This window comes from Lutjanus erythropterus, chromosome 23 (genome assembly GCF_056507025.1).
Source record: "Lutjanus erythropterus isolate fLutEry1 chromosome 23, fLutEry1.hap2, whole genome shotgun sequence".
In the NCBI taxonomy this organism is placed as follows: Eukaryota; Metazoa; Chordata; class Actinopteri; order Lutjaniformes; family Lutjanidae; genus Lutjanus; species Lutjanus erythropterus.
In genome coordinates this window covers 21479045-21498496 of record NC_139339.1, presented here as the reverse complement: position 1 = coordinate 21498496, position 19452 = coordinate 21479045, and the positions used below count along the sequence as shown (strand labels likewise).

At 39.3% G+C, this 19452-nt stretch overlaps 3 protein-coding genes across 9 annotated transcripts; all 3 read right to left on the bottom strand.

The window, feature by feature from the left end:
- Positions 1 to 1812: 1812 nt before the first annotated feature.
- Positions 1813 to 4509, bottom strand: LOC146306125 (immunoglobulin kappa light chain-like). Its single transcript, XM_084711672.1, has 5 exons — positions 4417 to 4509; positions 3570 to 4274; positions 3313 to 3438; positions 2306 to 2349; positions 1813 to 2168 (listed from the first exon to the last, which is right to left on the bottom strand). Exons 1-5 carry the CDS (start codon positions 4469 to 4471, stop codon positions 2049 to 2051), a joined length of 1050 nt encoding a protein of 349 aa, XP_084567798.1. The 5' UTR covers positions 4472 to 4509; the 3' UTR covers positions 1813 to 2048.
- A 3092-nt stretch (positions 4510 to 7601) lies between these two features.
- LOC146306124 (hemicentin-1-like) lies at positions 7602 to 9611 on the bottom strand. Of its 7 annotated transcripts, none has more exons than XM_084711679.1 (5): positions 9573 to 9611; positions 8743 to 9457; positions 8006 to 8125; positions 7882 to 7925; positions 7602 to 7721 (listed from the first exon to the last, which is right to left on the bottom strand). In XM_084711679.1, exons 1-5 carry the CDS (start codon positions 9606 to 9608, stop codon positions 7602 to 7604), a joined length of 1035 nt encoding a protein of 344 aa, XP_084567805.1. In that variant the 5' UTR covers positions 9609 to 9611. The 7 variants fall into 7 exon arrangements, with proteins under 7 accessions (XP_084567805.1, XP_084567799.1, XP_084567802.1 ...); XM_084711673.1 differs by having other exon boundaries at positions 8743 to 9418; positions 9525 to 9608; XM_084711676.1 differs by having other exon boundaries at positions 8743 to 9388; positions 9525 to 9608.
- Positions 9612 to 12557: 2946 nt separating this feature from the next.
- On the bottom strand, positions 12558 to 17235 carry LOC146306123 (uncharacterized). Its single transcript, XM_084711671.1, has 5 exons — positions 17146 to 17235; positions 16302 to 17009; positions 13369 to 13497; positions 13245 to 13288; positions 12558 to 13109 (listed from the first exon to the last, which is right to left on the bottom strand). The coding sequence occupies exons 1-5, from the start codon at positions 17198 to 17200 to the stop codon at positions 12990 to 12992; spliced, it is 1056 nt and encodes a 351-aa protein (XP_084567797.1). The 5' UTR covers positions 17201 to 17235; the 3' UTR covers positions 12558 to 12989.
- Between the last annotated feature and the right edge of the window lie 2217 nt (positions 17236 to 19452).

Here is a 19452-nt window from a genome sequence, read left to right as displayed (position 1 = left end):
CTGCATGAAGTAGAGTCTCTAACTGACTCTTAACATCCAGATTCACATTCAGCTCTAACACTAGAAACACCATCATTCCAACACCCCCTAAAACCACTGCAGGGTCAGTTTTACTCCCTGATGAGCAACAGCATCTGCAATCACAACAGGGGTCATTTATTGAAGTTGTTAACTTTGAATAATAAGAAGGATTTGAGAGAATTCAGCTTATTAAGTTTAAGATACACAATTATGCTTAATGTTGCTGTTGACAGAAGAAGTGAAAACTAAATGGAACTGGAGCTTCAGTAGGACAAGGATCACCTGGCTTCCTGTCTCACTCACACACACACACTCGCACACACACACACATACACACACACACACACACACACACACACACACACACACACACACACCTCTCTCTCTGTCTCACTCTCTCTCTCTCTCTCTCACACACACAAACCTCACAATCAGCACACACTCCACAGACTTTCACAGCACACTGTAAAAGAGTCCTGTGGTTGTGACCCGTGTAGAGCAGCTGGTTGCTCTACTGAGACTAATTGTAGAACACATTATATTGTGATGTTTAGTTTATGCTACAGGCAGGAACCTACCTGTCAGTGCCCTTTTTTCTTTTTAATGGGGTGAAGGCTCGTACTCCTCCTCAGATGAAGATGACTGGTCAGGTGAAATTTAAGGGTCGATGACATCGATGTCTCTCCCTCATCAGAGTCTCCCTCCTCTCTCAGGTCCTGAAGCTGCCAGTGTCTCTAACACTTTCTTTTGATTCAGCCTGTTTCTTTTCTATCTTTTAGTAAGATAAATATAACCTACTGTAACCATAGGCTGCTGTGCTGTCTTGTAATGAAAAAGACGTCTTGAGTAAACAATGGAGTTGCTAAGCAACCCGATGTGGTGCGAAAAAATCAAAATGACCCCTCTGCAGTTGTAGGAGAAATGGTGGTATTTTTTTTTTTCTTTTCATCCCAGACCCACAAATCTACTTTAGGAAAAGTCATGAACTGACAGATGTGATGATTTGTATTTTAACAGGATTATATGTATTTGGAAGTTCAAGGGTTGTCATGGTTTTGGATTTTGTTGGTTATTTCCTGTTTTATTTTGGTAGTTTCTGGTCCTCCCTTGTGTGTTTTGTTTTTACTGCTGCCGCCGCCGGGACAGGAGATGGTGGTGGCGGCCCCACCGGAACAGGGGAGATGAAGGCCATGGCACTAGGCAGCAAAACCTCTGTGGCGCAGTAAAAAGAAAACACACAAGGGAGGACCAGAAACTACCAAAATAAAACAGGAAATAACCAACAAAATCCAAAACCATGACAAGGGCGTTCTAGTGCCAATAGCTCAATACCAGTTGTCAAGGTGTCAGATGAAATGTATAATTTGGGAGAATTTTGGCAAACTACTCCACGAAAAGTGAAGCTTAAAAGACATTAAATCACTTGCCTTAGAGATTCACTCTCATTTTTTGTTATCAACAATAATAATGGTAAGCTTTAAATGTCAGATTGTATCTGCTTGTTAGAACACTTTGGTGTCTCATGTTCTCATGTTCCAAAATTCCCAATGCAACTTTAATCTATCCATTGTTTTTGTGGTTCTAAGTCGGACACTAAACAGTATTTCAACTAAGTAGGCCTCTTATTATCATGTGTGAGATCAGTCAAATTCTTTTCTGATACACACTCACAAGTGATGAAGTCAGAGGAAGTACTGCTAGGGAATGAACACACACACACATTTTGTCTCAAGAGCAAAGTGTCCCATAAAGACATTAGCTTTATTTGATGACAAATGACATAGAATGGACATACAAAAGCACACACATGAATTGGTTTGGTTCAACATAATCCTCCCAGCACGGCTCTCGACCACCCCGACTCTCACACCTTACTTAGCGACACACTTCTTGCACTGATACTGAATGTTTCAACTGAATGTAAATCATGAGGTGCATCATCATTAATGTGAGCTTGTGACTGCAGACCATATGAAGATACACAAATCTAATTTTATTGTAAAAGTGGAGCTGTACTATGTGCAGTTCTACTGCCTCACACCGGAGTACACACATTCATCCTTGGTGTTGTTCCTCTGTCTTCTTGGTCTGTTGGGCAGGTTAACATTTAAAGCAGCATAATGGAGGTTGTCTGCATCTCTGTGAGCCTGGTAACAAAATATGTAAATGTGGATTAAGATATCAGTCCTGACAGAAATTTGAAATAGTATCCATAAAATATTTAGTGTATTTATGTGTAGTAATTGTTTAATGGTAATAAATGGTTTATTAAGATAAACTTTACCTCTGAATTTGCTGTGGATGGAGACGATGATCTTGCTTGACACTCTGGTTGTGAAACACAGAAATTATTCTTTTATTCAAAAGGTATGGAAGAACAATTATTGTTACTGAATCAAGTCTGTACAAGTCACTCACTAAAAAGAATCAGGTTTTAAAGTTACTCATGTCACCAAGTCAGACACCTAGAGCTCACACCGGCCCCGACACCCAGAGATTCAGCTTGAATGTGAAAATAATTTAATCGTGCAGCTCTTCTAGACTCTTCTGATATTGAAATAAGTCATTTCATGGGGGTTTTGTGGGTTAATTGTGGGTGAATGAGTGATTTGTGCAGCCCATGGTAAACCTTCAGGTCAGTGCAGAGAGCACACTGAGAGAACAGTACTGAGGTGACACAAGTGCCAAAGTGTTGCTTTTCTCACAGGGCTGATTATTACATTTGATCAATCAATTAATTAATCAGTCTTTATTTATATGGCACTTTAATACAAACAAAATGTAACACAACGTGCTTCATACAACAAACAATGTTTTTCTTAGGAAGATCAGAAAGTAGAGCATCACAACAGTCATTTCATTCAGCAGGTAATAAAAGCATGTATTTGTGTCTCTGTGTTGGCTTGAGAGAGAAACAGTCACACTCTGTCGATGAAGATGATTACAGCCAGTTTTGATTGTATTTCTAATATGCAGTTCGAACTAAGATTTGAATCAAAGATAACTCTGATGTTTTTCACATGTTAAGAAGGGTTTAGTGCCTGTGTTTGCTGCTTGGCATCAAGTTTCTCTCTCTGAGCTTCAGGACCAAAAATTAAGACCTGAGTTTTGTCCTGGTTGAGTTGTAGAAAGGCCTCTGTCATGCAAGACTTTATAGGTAAAATAGGGTTAGTTAAAAGGGCATCAGTGAACAAGTTAGCGTCACTCTTGATTCACTGAAAAATATCTTGAGATTCAAACAACTGATTCATTATCATATTATATTACCAGTTATATTATAGCACCAGTTACCTGTACATCGGCTGCTGTTTCTCTTGATCATCCAGCACACGAAGAAAACCAGTAAAACAACCAGGATGGTGGTGAATGTCAAAGCTCCACTTAAAAAATACACCAAGACAAGAGAGTCTGTCTCATCTGCAGAGAGACAGACACCAGACAAAACAGAACTGTCAGCTTTAATCTCTACACTCATACAAAGTTTAATCCGAACGTAACCATAAATACTATTCATCAAATCAGATCAGTGAAGCTAGAAAATTACTCACGCTCAACGTCCAGCTTGGTCCCATTTCCAAACAGTATGTGTCCACATGAGGCAACAGCACAGTAGTAGGTCCCAGCATGAGAAAGATCCAGGTTCTTCATTTGCAAGTTGTAGACACAGGTGTGTGTTTGTGTGTCAGGTTTCCTCTCACACTGATCATTTCTGCCTCCATGGGTGTAAATGAGTCCTGGATGAGATTCTTCAGAGTTTGTGAACCAGTAAACACTGTGTTCTCCATCACAGGTTCCAGTGTGTACTGTACAGTTCAGAGTCACAGAGTCTCCTGGCTGGACGCTCTCAGATTCTGACTGATGGACCAAAGCTGGGACGTTCAAACCTGAACCCTTTACACTGACTGAAGTGCCCTCTGCAAAATCCATGACAAATGTATAGCTCTTGGCGCAGTAGTATGTAGCTGAGTCTGACACTATTAAATCAGAGATTTTCAAGTAATTTGTCCTGTTGTCAATACTTAGTGTGAAGCGTGAATTGTCCTTGAATTCATCATAAAAAGTAGTTTTTGTATCATAAATATAAAAGGTAGAGATCAGCCTTGGTTTCTGTCCCAGAGGTTGCTTATACCAGTAAAGCCATGCTGATTCATCGCCTTCATAGATACACGGCAAAGTCACATCGTCTCCAACATTAGCTGATACAAAATGTCTCTCTTGACGAACGGTGGAAAATTTCAGATTTGTCATCTGAGCTAAAGTGAAATGAGAGACAAAGCAAACACAGTTAAATCCAGAATTTAGCATAATTATTGCATTAAAGATACTAGAATCTTTTCCATGAAGTGTTGTTAGAAACTAAAAGATAAATACTGGAGCCACAAAAACACAACTCACCCACTTTCCCCAAGAACAAACAGGTCAGATAGAAGACAAAGTTTGGAGATGTCATTGTGTTCAGATTCTTGTGTTGAATGAAAAGAACCTCGATACTTTCTTCACTCTTAAGAGACAAGAGTGCGTTTGATTGGCCAGCCTGGTGTGACACTGTATATCCTTCTGAGGAAACATGGTCACATGTTCAGTGTCATCTATAGTGTCAAGTTCTTTGAGGGTCTTGAGGAGATTTACATGTTGAAAGAGATATGAATTAAATGATTGCTCCTCATCTTGTTATACTATTTGAAAATTGGGGAGTAAAGGTTCACAGATTATACACAAGTTTTGATGCAGAGTCCACTTATATTCAACAGTTGTAAACGATTGACTATTATTGTGTCCATTAGATACAGTAACATACAGGTATGAGAATTTACCTATCTTGTATGTATGCTTTCAGAGAATTTCGGCAAGCCTTGAAAAATAAAGTTTAAATGACTTTACATCACTTGCCTAGGAGCTTCCATCTCATTTTTTATTAGGGTTAGGGTAAGGGGTTAGGGCTAATAATAATAATAACGGTAACATTTAAATGTCAGATTGTCTCTACCTATGCAGACTCTTTGTAGTCTGATGTTCTCATGTTCCAAAATCTCCAATGCAACTATAATCTATACATTTTTTTGGATTTGTAAGTTGTACTCTAAACTCAGACTCAGAACTCTTCTCAGAAGTCTTCAAAGATTTTGGTAGTATTATTTTTATTACTTGTATTAATGATATTAGTTGTAGTAGTGTGTGTATTTGCCTTTGCTGTTTGATCAATTATGTCTCCATTGTATTTGGATGTTTTTGTGGTCTTTGGCTTGAGGAGTATCTATGTGGGAGTTCAACCACTTCTACATCCTGCTGAAAGCCGCAGCAGCTGCTTCACTGACAAAGATACAGAGCGAAGGCATGTGGGTAAAAGTGAAAAACGTCTGAATGTAATGACTGCTTCATTTACTTCATGCATTTTTTGTTGGAGCAATGCCAAAATGAAGCATTTTGCTATGCATAACCACCGCTGTTTGTATGAATACTCCAGTAACACACCCCACTAAGACCTGATCAGCACTGCAGTCAGGACCAACATCCTGTTTTTATGCCAGCCAGAGGTATTGTAGGTATACTATAAATACTCACCTCTGGGTGGAGGGATTTATGATGTAAGTGCTACATATTGGTGCAGATCTTGCAATCTGTGTTGTCAACCACATACAGGCTTTTGCTCCATGGCTTTAAGACACTGTCTCCTCCCTCAAAAACAAAATATCTCTTATGAAAATTTGACATTAACCCAGACAACATAGCCTGTCATTGTCTTTGTCAAAAGAACTTGACATTACCAAACTTTTAAGAGATGGCGGTAGGTTTTATTACACTGTAACGGTGATATGAATAACTCTCTTGACCTCGGGTAAAATTTTACCATTAGGACTTATTTGGTTATAAAGACGCCATTAAATGTTGTGGGGCCAGTTTGACAACAGAGAGAACTGAGGAAGTGTACAGAGTAACCTGATGGACAGACAGCGATTAGCTAGTTTACTTTTTGCTGAAGTAGGCTAACCACTATCTGCTGAACAGTAATTCGAGTTACCCGCCTATTAGCTGAGTCCTTCCTGGGGTGCCCAGAGCCAAACCCAACAAGCAAACCCCCTTGGTGCTGTTTTCCCTGTCGTCAAACTCGTCATGTCGGTCTCTGATGCTGTGTTCACTGGTCATATGCAATTCACGGCACGATGCATGTGCGAGTCTTTACAGAGATGAAAGAAGCAAGATCTCATGTGTAGCTACTTCCATCATCAGCTCAGAACAAAAAAAAACACTGTTTTTTTTAAACAATTTTTAACATCTTCTGGATCTAGCTATCTAGCTCCACAGCTTATTGGGCTAACTAGCTAACATCAGTGACAGTTCAGCAGCTAGCGATTAGCTTACTTTAGCAACAAGTACACTGGCTAACTCCTATCTGACAACCAGTGTCAAAACCAACCACATGTGACAGTACAATATTGTTAAAACATTAAGCTGAACAGTTTGATAATGTCAAGTTGTGACAGGTTATGTTGTCATGGTTAATGTCAAATTGTCAGAACAAAAACATCTCAAATATTGTTAACTTTGAATTAAAAATTACGTGACTGACTGAATGACACCTAATGACAACAATCATAACCATTCATAACGTCTCCTTTTTTGTTAATGACAGTAGTTATGATATAGTTAAGACAACAGTCTTACACACACCCCTTCCAATGAAGTGTTGCCAGTGACAAAACACATAGTGGGTCCTCATATGTAATTATTTGCATTAAAGCAACTACTCTGGACCTTCATCATCATTCACTTAAAATGACAGTATAGGTAGGTGTACAAGTTATAACCATGAGGTTAATGTTAGGAAAAGATTGTGGTCATGATTTAAAAACGTTCTCCTGTGCTCGTGTCAGAGAGGGCCATAGGGCTTTGTCACTTGAATGGAAAATACAGAAAGTACACCAACTAAAACTCCAAGTCTGGGGAGAGACCCTGTCTTATCACTACCCTTGTTGTTCCATAACCCACAAAAACTTTTTCCTTGACTGGTTTTTGCTATGCCTCTTTAAGACAGAGCGTTCTTTCCTGTCTATCATGTGCACCAGACAAAAAACAGCTTTCATTTTTTTCTTTCTTTTCCTGTGCAGGATCTGGGTTCCTCTGATCTCATGATCATTAATTGTGATTCATTGCTTTTTTTTTTAATTCATCTTTTAATTTAAGAAAGTGTTCTCTGTTGTACCGTGGTCCTTGTTATTGATAACGGTGCTACTGGCCTGAGGTGGATGAGGGTAGTCACATGCTCTCTCCTCTGCACATGATGCCACCACACATTGAAAGGTACTACTGTTATGGATTGAACACACCGACACACACACACACACACACACACACACACACACACACACACACACACACACACTGTGACACTGTGAGTGTTCTAAAGTTCCATCTGATTTATTATCATCCTTTTTTAATATGTTAAAAAATATCTGAAGACCATGAGTCACTTGCACGATATCATTTAATACAAAAAAGTGAGACTGTGGAGACATCCTACTTGAAAGGAAGATACACAAATCTAATTTTATTGAAAAAGCAGAGCTGTATAATGTCCAGTTTTACTGCTTCACACTGGAGTACACACATTCAGTCTTGGTGTTGTTCCTCTGTCTTCTTTGTCTGTTGGCTGTGTGAACACTTAAAGCAGCATAATGGAGGTCATCTGCATCTGTGTGACCCTGGTAACAAAAAATATACAGCCTATAAGCAGAACATGATATGGTATATGGTATGATATGATATAAATTAACACTATGTCCCCAAGATTTGTTTGATTGTGCCATGAAAAAGTCATTGAATACAAACCAGACAATTAAATTAAAGATATAAAATATTCACCTCTGCATTTGCTGAGGAGGAAGCTGCAAATCTTGCTTGAGACTCTGAGAAATAAAGAAAATGCATTAATTCAAAAGCCAAATTCAATGAATTCGAGCTGTCACATACACAAAGTAGCACTTACCCGTATATTTGCAGCTGTTATGCATCATGCACACTGAGAAAGTCAGTAAAACAGCCAGGATGGTGGTGAACGTCAAAGCTGCACTCAATATATACACCAAGACAAGAGAGTCCGCCTCATCTGTAGAGACACAGACATCAGAATCACAGCTTTCAGTATGTTTTGTGTTTTTTCCCCAAGTTTGTTTCCCAAGTTTCCCCCAAGTCCAAGTATTTCTACACATTTTCCAAAAGCTTAAGGATATGGATGAAACAGAGCAGTCATTATTAACACCAACACAAGTTATTGAAGGAACATCGTAGCAGCGTAGTTTTTGCAACATGTGATGTAGCTGCAATGTCCCATGTACCATAGCAACCTGGTGAAATTCCATAGTGCCATTGCCAACACTTTATTTTAAATGTCATTGGTGTATTGTCCCAATGTTTCCACCACTTTTTGGAGAGTTGTGTTAATATCGCTTTATATCACCAGGATGTTTCTTGCAATGTCAGGGCAACTTTTGACTCTGAGTGCTGCCCTTTTGTGGATGTGTTGTTTAACATATGTGCTAGCATAAAGGACACATGGAAGTATGTGGGTAGTGACAGTTTCATCATTAGAAACATATATTTTTGTGCACAAAGGGGGTGATAAATTGCCCTCCAGTAAGAAGGTAAACACTCTGTCAAGGGGTATCAACCATCACCTTTACGCTACTCATATAAGCAGAAAACATCTGCTGGAAAGTTACTTACCGTCAAATTCCAGCTTGGTCCCGTTTCCAAACAGTATGTGTCCACATGAGGCAACAGCACAGTAGTAGGTCCCAGCATGAGAAAGATCCACACTCCTCATTGGCAAGTTGTAGACACAGATGTGTGTTTGCGTGTTGTCTTTCCTCTCACATGAATCACTCCTGCCTCCATGGGTGTAAATGAGTCCTGAGTTTTTGAACCAGTAAACACTGTGTTCTCCATCACAGGTCCCAGTGTGTACTGTACAGTTCAGAGTCACAGAGTCTCCTGGCTGGACGGTCACAGATTCTGACTGATGGACTAAAGCTGGGACGTTCAAACCTGAACCCTTTACACTGACAATAGTGCCCGCAGCTAATTCAAGCACAAATGAGGAACTGCATGCACAGTAGTAAGTAGCTGAATCTGAAAGGTTTACATTTGAGATTTTTAAGTGATTTATACCAACTCTAGTTTCCAGTTTGAACCTTGGGTTGTCTTTGAATTTATCATCAAAAGTGCCGTCTTTATCGAACTTCTTGGTAACAGAGACAAGCCTTGGCTTCTGTCCCAGAGTTTGCTTATACCAGAAATACTTTAAAGCATCACCCTCACAGAAACATCGTAAAGTCAAGTTGTCACCAACATTAGCTGATATGAAGCCACTCTCTTGAAGCACAGTCATAGTCTGTTTCATCTGAGCTGAAGTGAAAAGGGAGACAAAGCAGATACAGAATAGTTTTTATGTGACTGAAATGTTTTCATTAACTAGGAAAAAGTAGTTGAATAAAGGGTGACTATACATTAAAAGAAAGTTCTTTGATAAACTCACCTATTTTCCCCAAGAACAGACATGTCAGATAGAAAACAAACTTTGGAGGTGTCATCGTGTTGAAATGTCTTGAGAAATGAAAAGGACTTCGATACAGTCTTCACTCTTCAGAGACAAGTCTGTGTTGATTGGCCAATCAGACATCAGTGATCACTTGCTCACTGCCACCTACAGTGTCAATTGTTAATTTCTGTTGCAAAAAAAGAATCACAAAGTGAGCAGTATCTGAAGCACCTAAATATTCCTCACAGTGTGAGGAAACACAGCAAAATGAACAACCTTTACATATGAAGAAGATCAAGGTATCAAGGTAATCTAAGAAAGAAAGAAATTAAAATATAGTTTCCTCATGCTACACACACATAAACATATATAAAGATAATTAAATTTAGAATAGAATAGGATAGATTCTAAAATAAAATGTCTAAAATAAAATGGATCAACCTATTTTTTTTTTGTGTGTGTACATTCATGACTGTATGCTGAAGGACCTCTGTGATTCAGACTTCTTGAAAAAGTTTTATTATGTTTTTATGGCCAGAGGCAATATGTTTTCATGTCGTCCCATTCTAATGAACGCAATATCTCAAGAATGCCTTTAGGAAATTTCTGCAAATTTGACACAAATGTTCACTTGGACTCAAACATGAACTGAAGAAATTTTGGTGGTCCAAGATCAAGTTTTCAAAATAACTTGGTGGAGACGTGCAACTGCGAGGCAGTGTTTCTATAACTTTGATATCTTCGCTAAAGGCGGCAAGTTAGCAACAACTGATTCAGTCTGAGATCTTGTTTCAGTTAGAAACAACGCATGTGGGGGTCATGTTAATGTTAGTGGAACTTTAACAATCTCCACTGGTCGCGCTGAGTTACTGAGTTACTTCATTGGACTTTGGGTCAGGTTGAATATAAGCAGCAACAACAAGATAGCTGTAATAATATGGTTGACATCTTTCCACTGAAAGTTTAACATCGGAAACACCAACTTTGACTATGTTTTTGCACAAACCATCGTCGATGTAAACACATCAATGAACCCTCCTCCCCTCATCCTGCCAGAGTCTTGCATGTTGCACCTATTGGCTTGGAACACGGCCTGCTAGTTTAGTGTAATAGCTAGATCCGGATGCAGGTCTCTGTAAGACATGAGCACAACAGTCTCTGGTTTCCCATTGTTTGGTCAGCCTCAGCTCCAGGAGCAGCCTTAAGTCCAAGTTTGAGTAGCATGGCTCTTATAGCTCAGCTCACCTCCACTCTTGTAGGGGTGGACCACAGAGGTCCATCCAGCTGATCTAACTGGGTGGTTGAAAGATACTTTGAGGATGGTTGATCACCTCAAGGTCCACTGCTGTTTAATCCAAACCCCATTCTTCCTTTTCCAGTGCCTGAGTGAGTGAGTGTATTTCTGTCATAGGAAATATGTACTTAAGTGGCAAGCTGCACTCCTTCCGATGGACCTGAATGCAACCTTACTTTGGAAAAAATCACAGTGGTCAATGGCTTGACACAATTTTTTGATCCCGTTTGAATTGTGCCACGAATTTCACATATGATATCAGTCAATTGAAACGATATTTTTACAAGTCAAGAAGTTTGCTGTTTCTCGTAAAACAGACTGCGACTAAAACGAAACTAAACTACAACAAACCTACGACAAATTGCACTCATCTTGACTTGTAAAATTATATTTTAAACTTCCAAAACACAGTAAACCATGAATTAAGTACGGCAGAAAAAGTAAGATAGCATACTGTATATCATATTGTGAGAATCATGAATACTCCCGCTTACTTTGATTTGTGCTGTTTAACCTCAGCTGAAAATACGTAAAGGCCTTTTCACACTCGCCACCTCCTATAATTTTAATGAGGGAAAGGCGGGGGGGGGGGGGGAGCACTTTCAGTCAAGGCAAGGAAGGCAAGGGTAAGAAGTGGTTGCCACCCATGTGAATGCGCACAGATTTTGATCTGCTGCTGAAAGTTCAATTTACTGAACTTCTGGTGGTAATCGCCTGGCTTTTACCAGTCAAATAGATGAGGCCGTGGGTCACACAGAAATATCATAAAATATCAATATTCTATATTCAAAATGCAGCCCTCTCATTCCTCTGAATTTGAACATGGTTGTCTCAGGAAAAAGAAGTTGCACTCCAGCATCAACAAGCATGATGCTACACTGGCCAGTAACATACATTCAAGCACACATTCCTGCTATATTACTTTATACATTATTGCCATGATAAAAGATAAGAAAATTGCAACTGTGATCATTTTACAGAGTTGTAAAATTTTGTCAGAGTATTAAAAATATTGTAAACTACTGTGCAGTGTTTTGGCTTCTGATGAGCCTTTAAATGCATCAGTTTGTTTCCCCAACTGGACTTTCTGGATCTTATTTCATTGTCCCATCTGCACTTTAAACAACACACACCTATAAATGCAGCCAGCTGCATGGTTTTAAGGCAGGGCTGTTTTTAGTTTGACTGCCCTCTCTGTGCAAACACCTCCACATCCTGTTGAAAACCACAAAGGCTGCAGCAATGAAAAGAAGTACACAAAATGTCGGCAAGGTCAACAGATCTCAGTGAAATGACTGCCTCATGTTCAGAGTCAAATGATTAGCCCAATTACTCCGCTGTTCTTTGACATTACTCTTCTAATAATGTATCCCACTAAGACCCGCTACTCTTTTTATCCTTAAGTTTTGTGCTGCAACCTGCAATTGACAGTCAAAAAATAGCTACACCCTGTAAGCTAACTGGGTGTTACAGTGTGTTCACATAAAGCACAGCAATTTTTTGCCTCACATTACCTGCACAGGTTTGTCTGACTCATTTTGGGAACATTTATAGTTATTCACGTTACTTGTGCAAGTGTATTTATTCACCCCAAACAATAGCAGATAGCAAAATTAGCAATTTGCTAACAACATGGACAGAGACAATAATCAGGCCTAGCTTACAATAAACAGTCAACAAAGGTTGGGTCCTCTGTGTGTCACTGTTGAAGACAGGTTGAGAAGCAAAAGTGAGGATAAATCAACTTGAAAGATAAATTGCAGACCACAAGTGAAACTATACGAAGATACTAACATAAGTGGGTTTGTAGCAATGTGCAGCAGACAGTAAACACTTCAGCAGAGAGTATTCATCTTGTATTTTCATCTGTCCAGCAATGTGAAAGCAATACAACAGTACAGTTGTGATACTGGAAATATGGCACCTTTGCCCACACAGAGAAACATGAAAGACAGCAGCACTGTCACAAGCTTGGTCAAGTAGTTAACTGAAAAATTAGGCTTTATATTCATTATATAGTATGTGCATCATCCTGTCAAAACAATTTTTATTCAAAGAAAATCAACATCACTTCATTTTAACAGCTGTTAACAGTGTTAAATCTTACAGGAAAACAAATTACAGATGAAACGTCCAGTTTTACTGCCTCACACTGGAGTACACACATTCATTCTTGGTGTTGTTCTTCTGTCTTCTTGGTCTGTTGGGCGGGTTAACATTTAGAGCAGCATAATGGAGGTTGTCTGCATCTCGGATACCCTGGTAACAAAATATACATTAATGAATCACAATGCAGTACATCGATGAAATCCACAAAATAACTAATTGTTGTCATGTTAAGTGTATTACAATGGTAACTTCACAGTTATTTTACAGTAAATAGATGATATTCACCTCTGCATTTGTTGTGGTCGAAGCTGAAACTCTTGAAGACTCTGCTGTGAAAGACAGACAAAGCTGCTGATTTAAAAGCATCTTCAGTGAACACAAGCAGCCAGTTACAAACGGTACCAGTTACCTGTACATTGGCAGCTGTTTCTCTTCTTCATCTTGTACAGTGAAGCAGCCATTAAAACAACCAGGATGATGGTGAATGCCAACGCTCCACTCAAGAAATACACAAGGGTGTCGGAATTGTTCGCCTCATCTGCAGACAGACAGACATCAGGAGACGTTAAGAGCAGCTGAAGACAGAAATTAGTCCGATCAACGTTTCGGTCGGTGATATGGTGTGAACTTTCACTCGTCCTGTCTTGCTCCCGCAAAAATACTCCTGTCCCTTCCCAGAGGAATGGCTCTCATCCAATCCATTATCTCATTGACATTATCTATCCACAGACATAAAAAAATATATGGCGATATACTTTAAAGCTTTTATGGTATAAATATATGGTATATATATATATAAAAACAGAGTTGGCAAAGTGCTTTGACAGACAAAGTAAAAGAGCACAAGAGTAGGATACCAAGGAAGCAAAATAACAACAGAGGGCCAACCAGGAGTAAATGAAGACTGAAGTAAAACAAGACACAAACAAAGACACTAAAACAGAAAAACAAAACACAGTAAAAGAAATAAGAACAGTAAAACCAGAAAAAACATGATACTAAGAATATGTTAAAATGAAGAGGGCAGAGATTACAGACATAACATGATGTTGTCAAGTCAACAGAAATAATAAAGGAATGAAATAGGACAACATCATGTAATGTCAATATAATTAAGTGCAAATAAAAAATTAAAAATCAAATACATTACATAAAAGCAAGTCTATAAAATGGGTTTTAAGAAATGATTTAAAAGATGTCACTGAATTTACAAGCCTTATCTCCTTGGGCAGGTCGTTCCAAAGTCGAGGGGCCCTAATGGAGAAAACGCGGTCACCTTTAGATTTAAGCCTTGACTTTGGAACAGGTAGGAGACCCCAGCCCAAGGATCTAAGGCTGCGTACTGGCTCGTAGGGAGTTAACATTTCAGCTATGTAGCTAGGGGCCAGACCCAGGCGGGCTTTAATTGACCGTCGTAGAACCTGGGTTGGCACTGGGGACACTGCACTTAGCTGGCTTTATTCCTACCTTTTAGATAGAACCTTTGCGGTCACCATAGACAATCACACATCTTCCAAAACCCAGATTGCCTGTGGTGTACCGCAAGGTTCAGTTTTAGGTCCGATTTTATTTTCCATTTATATGCTCCCGCTCAGCCAGATTATTCAGCACTGCAACATGTCTTTCCATTGTTATGCGGATGACACACAGATGTACCTGCCCCTGAGACCGGATGACCCAAGAAGCCTAGCTGCTGTGTCAGACTGTCTCAGTGATATAAACTGTTGATGGCACTGAACTTTCTTCAACTTAACAACTCTTAATCAGAAGTCATACTGTTCAGTCCACCAAATTCCATCATTCCCACTACCATTCCAGTCATCCACTCATTTATATTCTCCAGACTCAATTACTGCAATTCACTCCTGTGTGGTATTCACCAAAAGTCACTCTCCCGCCTCCAACTGGTCCAGAACACAGCAGCTAGGCTTCTTACTGGTTTTAGCAGATGACTTCACATCACCCCAATCCTGGCTTCCCTCCATTGGCTTTCTGTACGTTTTACAATTGATTTTAAGATTTTGCTGGTCACTTTTAAAATGGCATGACCTACAGTGTCAAAAGCTGCACTTAGGTTAGAATTAAAACTGCGCTCTCTCCCCTGTCGGCTGCTAAAAGAAGGTCATTGGTTACCTTGAGGAGGACTGTTTCTGTACTGTGTAAAGGTCTAAAACCTGAGTGAAATTTCTCAAAGAGATTGTTGTGACACATAAAAGCTAAAAGCTGGGTTGAAACCACTATTTCTAAGACTTTTGATAAACATGAAAGTTTAGAAATTGGCCTAAAATTGTTAAGAACAGAGGAATCAAGGTTTGGTTTCTTTAAAAGAGGTTGAACGACAGCATGTTTAAAAGAAGAGGTCCTTGTGTTAAGGAGTTGTTAATAATAAAATACTGGGTCCAACTGTGTCTAAAACCTCTTTAAGAAATTTAGTTGGCATGACATCAAGGCTACATGTAGCTTCATATGAGAGATTTTTTCAGTTAAAAACGACATTGAAACCAGTTCAAACTTGGTAAAATGACTAAAAATTTCCCTACTGGTATGTAAAATACAGTCTGGGGAGGGTGATGTGTTGCCTTATGGTTTTGATTCTGTTTGAAAAGATTTTTAAAAACTCTTCACACACGTCTTGTGACGCATCCGGAAAATGACAGGGAGAGACGGTGGTGATAGAGTCAATAACCTAAAATAAAATTCTGGGATTAGACTGATTTGCTAAAATTAAGGTTGAGTAAAAAGATGTTCTTGCTTCTTTAATTGCTTTTTGATCATTTTTCTTTCCAGATTTCGTAAAATATGTGTATGCCTGTTTTCTTCCATTTTCTTTCTTTTCTCCTATAGTCTCTTTTCAATTCAGCAATAGATGCATTTAGCCATGGCTGTGGTGAACCCTTGGACTTTTAAACTTTGTAAGGAGCAACAGAGTCCAGAACAGTCTGGCAGGTTGGTTAAAAATGGAGACCAGCTCCTCTGTGTTAAAATTTGGATTAAAAGCAGTTAAAGAAGCAGTATTAAAAAGCTCAGAAAACGGGCTGGTAAACATAGAGCTAAAAATGTGACGACGGATGGGTAAATTGCAGTCGCTCTGTAGTCATTCCTGCTATAGTACGTCTCCATAAAACTATTTTACCATGATGACACACACACACACACACACACACACACACACACACACACAATGACAAAAATACCAACCATGCAAGAAATCAAAGAGAGACATATCAGTATTGTGTCTTTATGTTATGTATTATTTTTTTCTTTTAAATACTATTGGCAGAAATCTTTTGATTTTTTTTAAATCTTTTAATTCCTTGTCCGCTAAAATCTTTTAGTACTTACCTTTAAAGTCCAGCTTGGTCCTGTCTCCAAACAGTATGTGTCCACATGAGGCAACAGCACAGTAGTAGGTCCCAGCATGAGAAAGATTCAGGTTCTTCATCGGCAAGTTGTAGACACAGGTGTGTGTTTGTGTGTCAGGTTTCCTCTCACACTGATCATTTCTGCCTCCATGGGTGTAAATGAGTCCTGGATGAGATTCTTCAGAGTTTTTGAACCAGTAAACACTGTGTTCTCCATCACAGGTCCCAGTGTGTACTGTACAGTTCAGAGTCACAGAGTCTCCTGGCTGGACGCTCTCAGATTCTGACTGATGGACCAAAGCTGGGACGTTCAAACCTGAACCCTTTACACTGACAGTCGTGCCCTCTGCAAATTCAAACTTGTATGCAGAGCAAGCTACACAGTAATAAGTAGCTGAGTCTGAGATAAGCAAATTTGAGATTGTCAGGTGATTTGTACCCTCTATAGCTTCCAGTCTGAAGCGTTGATTGTTCTTGAATTCATCAGCAAAAGTGCCCTTTTTATCATGTTTGTAGAAGGTAGAGAGGAGCCTCGGTTTCTGTCCCAGAGTTTGCTTGTACCAGAAAAACATTGTTGCAAGGCCATCTTGATAGAAACATCGTAATGTCACACTGTCACCAACATCAGCTGATATAAAACCACTCTCTTGATGCACAGATGAGGAAATTTTAAGATCATTTGTCTGAGCTGAATAGAAAAGAGACAAAGAGCAAAAAGAATGCAAAGGTAGAAGTTTATCATAATGATTGAAAATGATACCAACAATGACTAAACATAAGGATCTCATAAGGATACAAATACATCCACAAAAGACCAAACTTACCTTTTCTCCACAAGCAAAGACAAGTCAGATATAAAGCAAACTTCAGAGATGTCATCGTGATCAACACGTCTTGGTGAATGCAGAGGAGCTCCAGATGTTCTCATCTTTTAGAGAGAGGACTGCGTTTGATTGGCTAACAAGAAGTGACACTGAATGTCCTGTTTTGGAAACAGTGAACACATGTTCAGTGCTCCCTCCATTGTCTATTTAGGTTCTCAAGACAAGACAATTAGAGAAAGGTACAAGAACCACAATATGACTGGTAATGCTGATATTTAAAATCAAAGAGAACACAAATTATTTGGTGGAGTGCAGTAATGTTCAACTAGAGTCAGACCAGGTTCTGCAGAGTATTTAGAGAGGGCTTTGAGAACCAAGTGCAATTACAAAGATACAATGTGCATTTCGTTGACAGCTGGTTCAGGTTAGTGTCGAAGACTCACCCCAAGTCCAAATTTTACTCAGTCAGAGGAAGGTCAGTGAGTTAGGCAGTGAAGATTTCTTTGGTCTACCACAAAAAGATTTTTTCCTAGTATAAGGGCTCACTAAACTTTAAGGTAATGAAACCTTAGTGGAGGCAACTAAAACAACTTGGCCAAGGGTAGGGTAAAGTTTTTTTGATCTTTCTTTAGTCTTAGCAATGAACGACGATTTGTTACTCAAAATGCCATATAGGTTGTTTGTGCAAGCAGCTTATTATAACAAATATTTACATTTATTTTTAGGCGGTGACCTCAATTGGCCACAGTAATTAGGAGCAAAGGAGGAAGTAGGTGACCGAGTATCAAGACCAAGGGAGAGATGGATAGGTAGGGTCAAAGACTTTGTGCCCTGTGTGAACCCAAAATTCAGCGCTGATTTACATTGTATTTAAAGTCATGTAAAGTAGCTTAAGCTACATTACATACATGACTTGGTCAAAGGTCATATATGTCATTTTTGCATTCACTGGAAATTGACCTGTTCTGTTGTTTAAGTATGAGGAAGTGTTGACTAAAATACCTGCTCCATAAGGAGGAACGTCTCTCATTCTATTCAACAAAGTTGTTGTTTTTTTTTGCATTCACAGTTACCACATCTTTAAGGCAAGAGGTCAGTCTTCCTGTTTTCAAGCTGTGCTACAACCAAAGTTTCCACTCACCAGGTTCACCACAGTAATAAGCACAGCATACAGAGCTAACAGGACGGGACTAAAAGGAGCAATGTGTAGTAACTGCATGTGCAAACTAGTGACTTGGAGGCATAGACAGTGTATTAAATAGGTTGAAATGCTATCCCATGTACGATCTATGGTTGAAGCGAGTAGTTTACCGCCGACCTCCCCTCAGACTCACTGAAGCTCTGCAGGAACTCCACAGGAGCACAGGACGCGAAGGACGCGTGTAACATTGTAAACTGACAATAACAAGCAAGGACGCAGCCTCTACTGTCCTGTCTGTCTGTGTAAAGTTAAGCCTCTTATCCTGAAAACAAAACTTAAGCGGCTGCCTGTCACATGGCCTACATTACCATAAACTCCATCATCATACTTTTCAGTTAAACCGTTATGGATTTTTACGGTTTGTACAAGGTTATTAATGATTTCTTGCAGCTTATAAACAGTCATTAACTCACTGAGCAAACCAACTTCACTTTCCTGCAATAAATAAATAAATTTAAAAACTAAAAACTAAAAATAAAAAAATGCAGCCTTGTGCCTCCTCTGATACACTGAAGTCACCAGCTGCTTTTTTTGACCTATCATCAATGACCTGTAAATATTTCTAGGTGTATTCACTGGAACAAGCAATGAACTCCAGATCTCTGCAGCAGTCTCTAAGGTGCAGTGGTTTCCTGAATGTGATCCGATATAATCGTGGCTCCGGGGTTAGCGCTTGTGGGAAGGAAAGTGGTCATGTCTTTACTGACCTGAACTCAAGTTTCAACATCATATTACTACATCAGGGGTGTCAGACTCAATCACAGAAGGGGCCAAAATTTAAAACAGTCTAATACTTGCTTTTTTTCTGGACACAAGACGTTGCACACTTAAACCATGAGGCGCTGCAAAAACTCTCCCTCCGTAATGGCCGGGCTAATTTGACTGATTTGGCTATCTCTTCTGCCACTATAAAACTAGCTTTCATGGCAGCTTCATTTTGTGATTCTGCTTTTGTGAACATATCCTGCTGTGACACCAGACTCTTTTTAAACTCTTCTGCCTTCTGTAGCTTCTGCTGTGTGTCCAGATTTTTGCACTTGTCCTGATGTTACGTTTCATAGTTCCATCTTAAATTACGTTCTTTAATTATGGCCTCATTAGCTCCA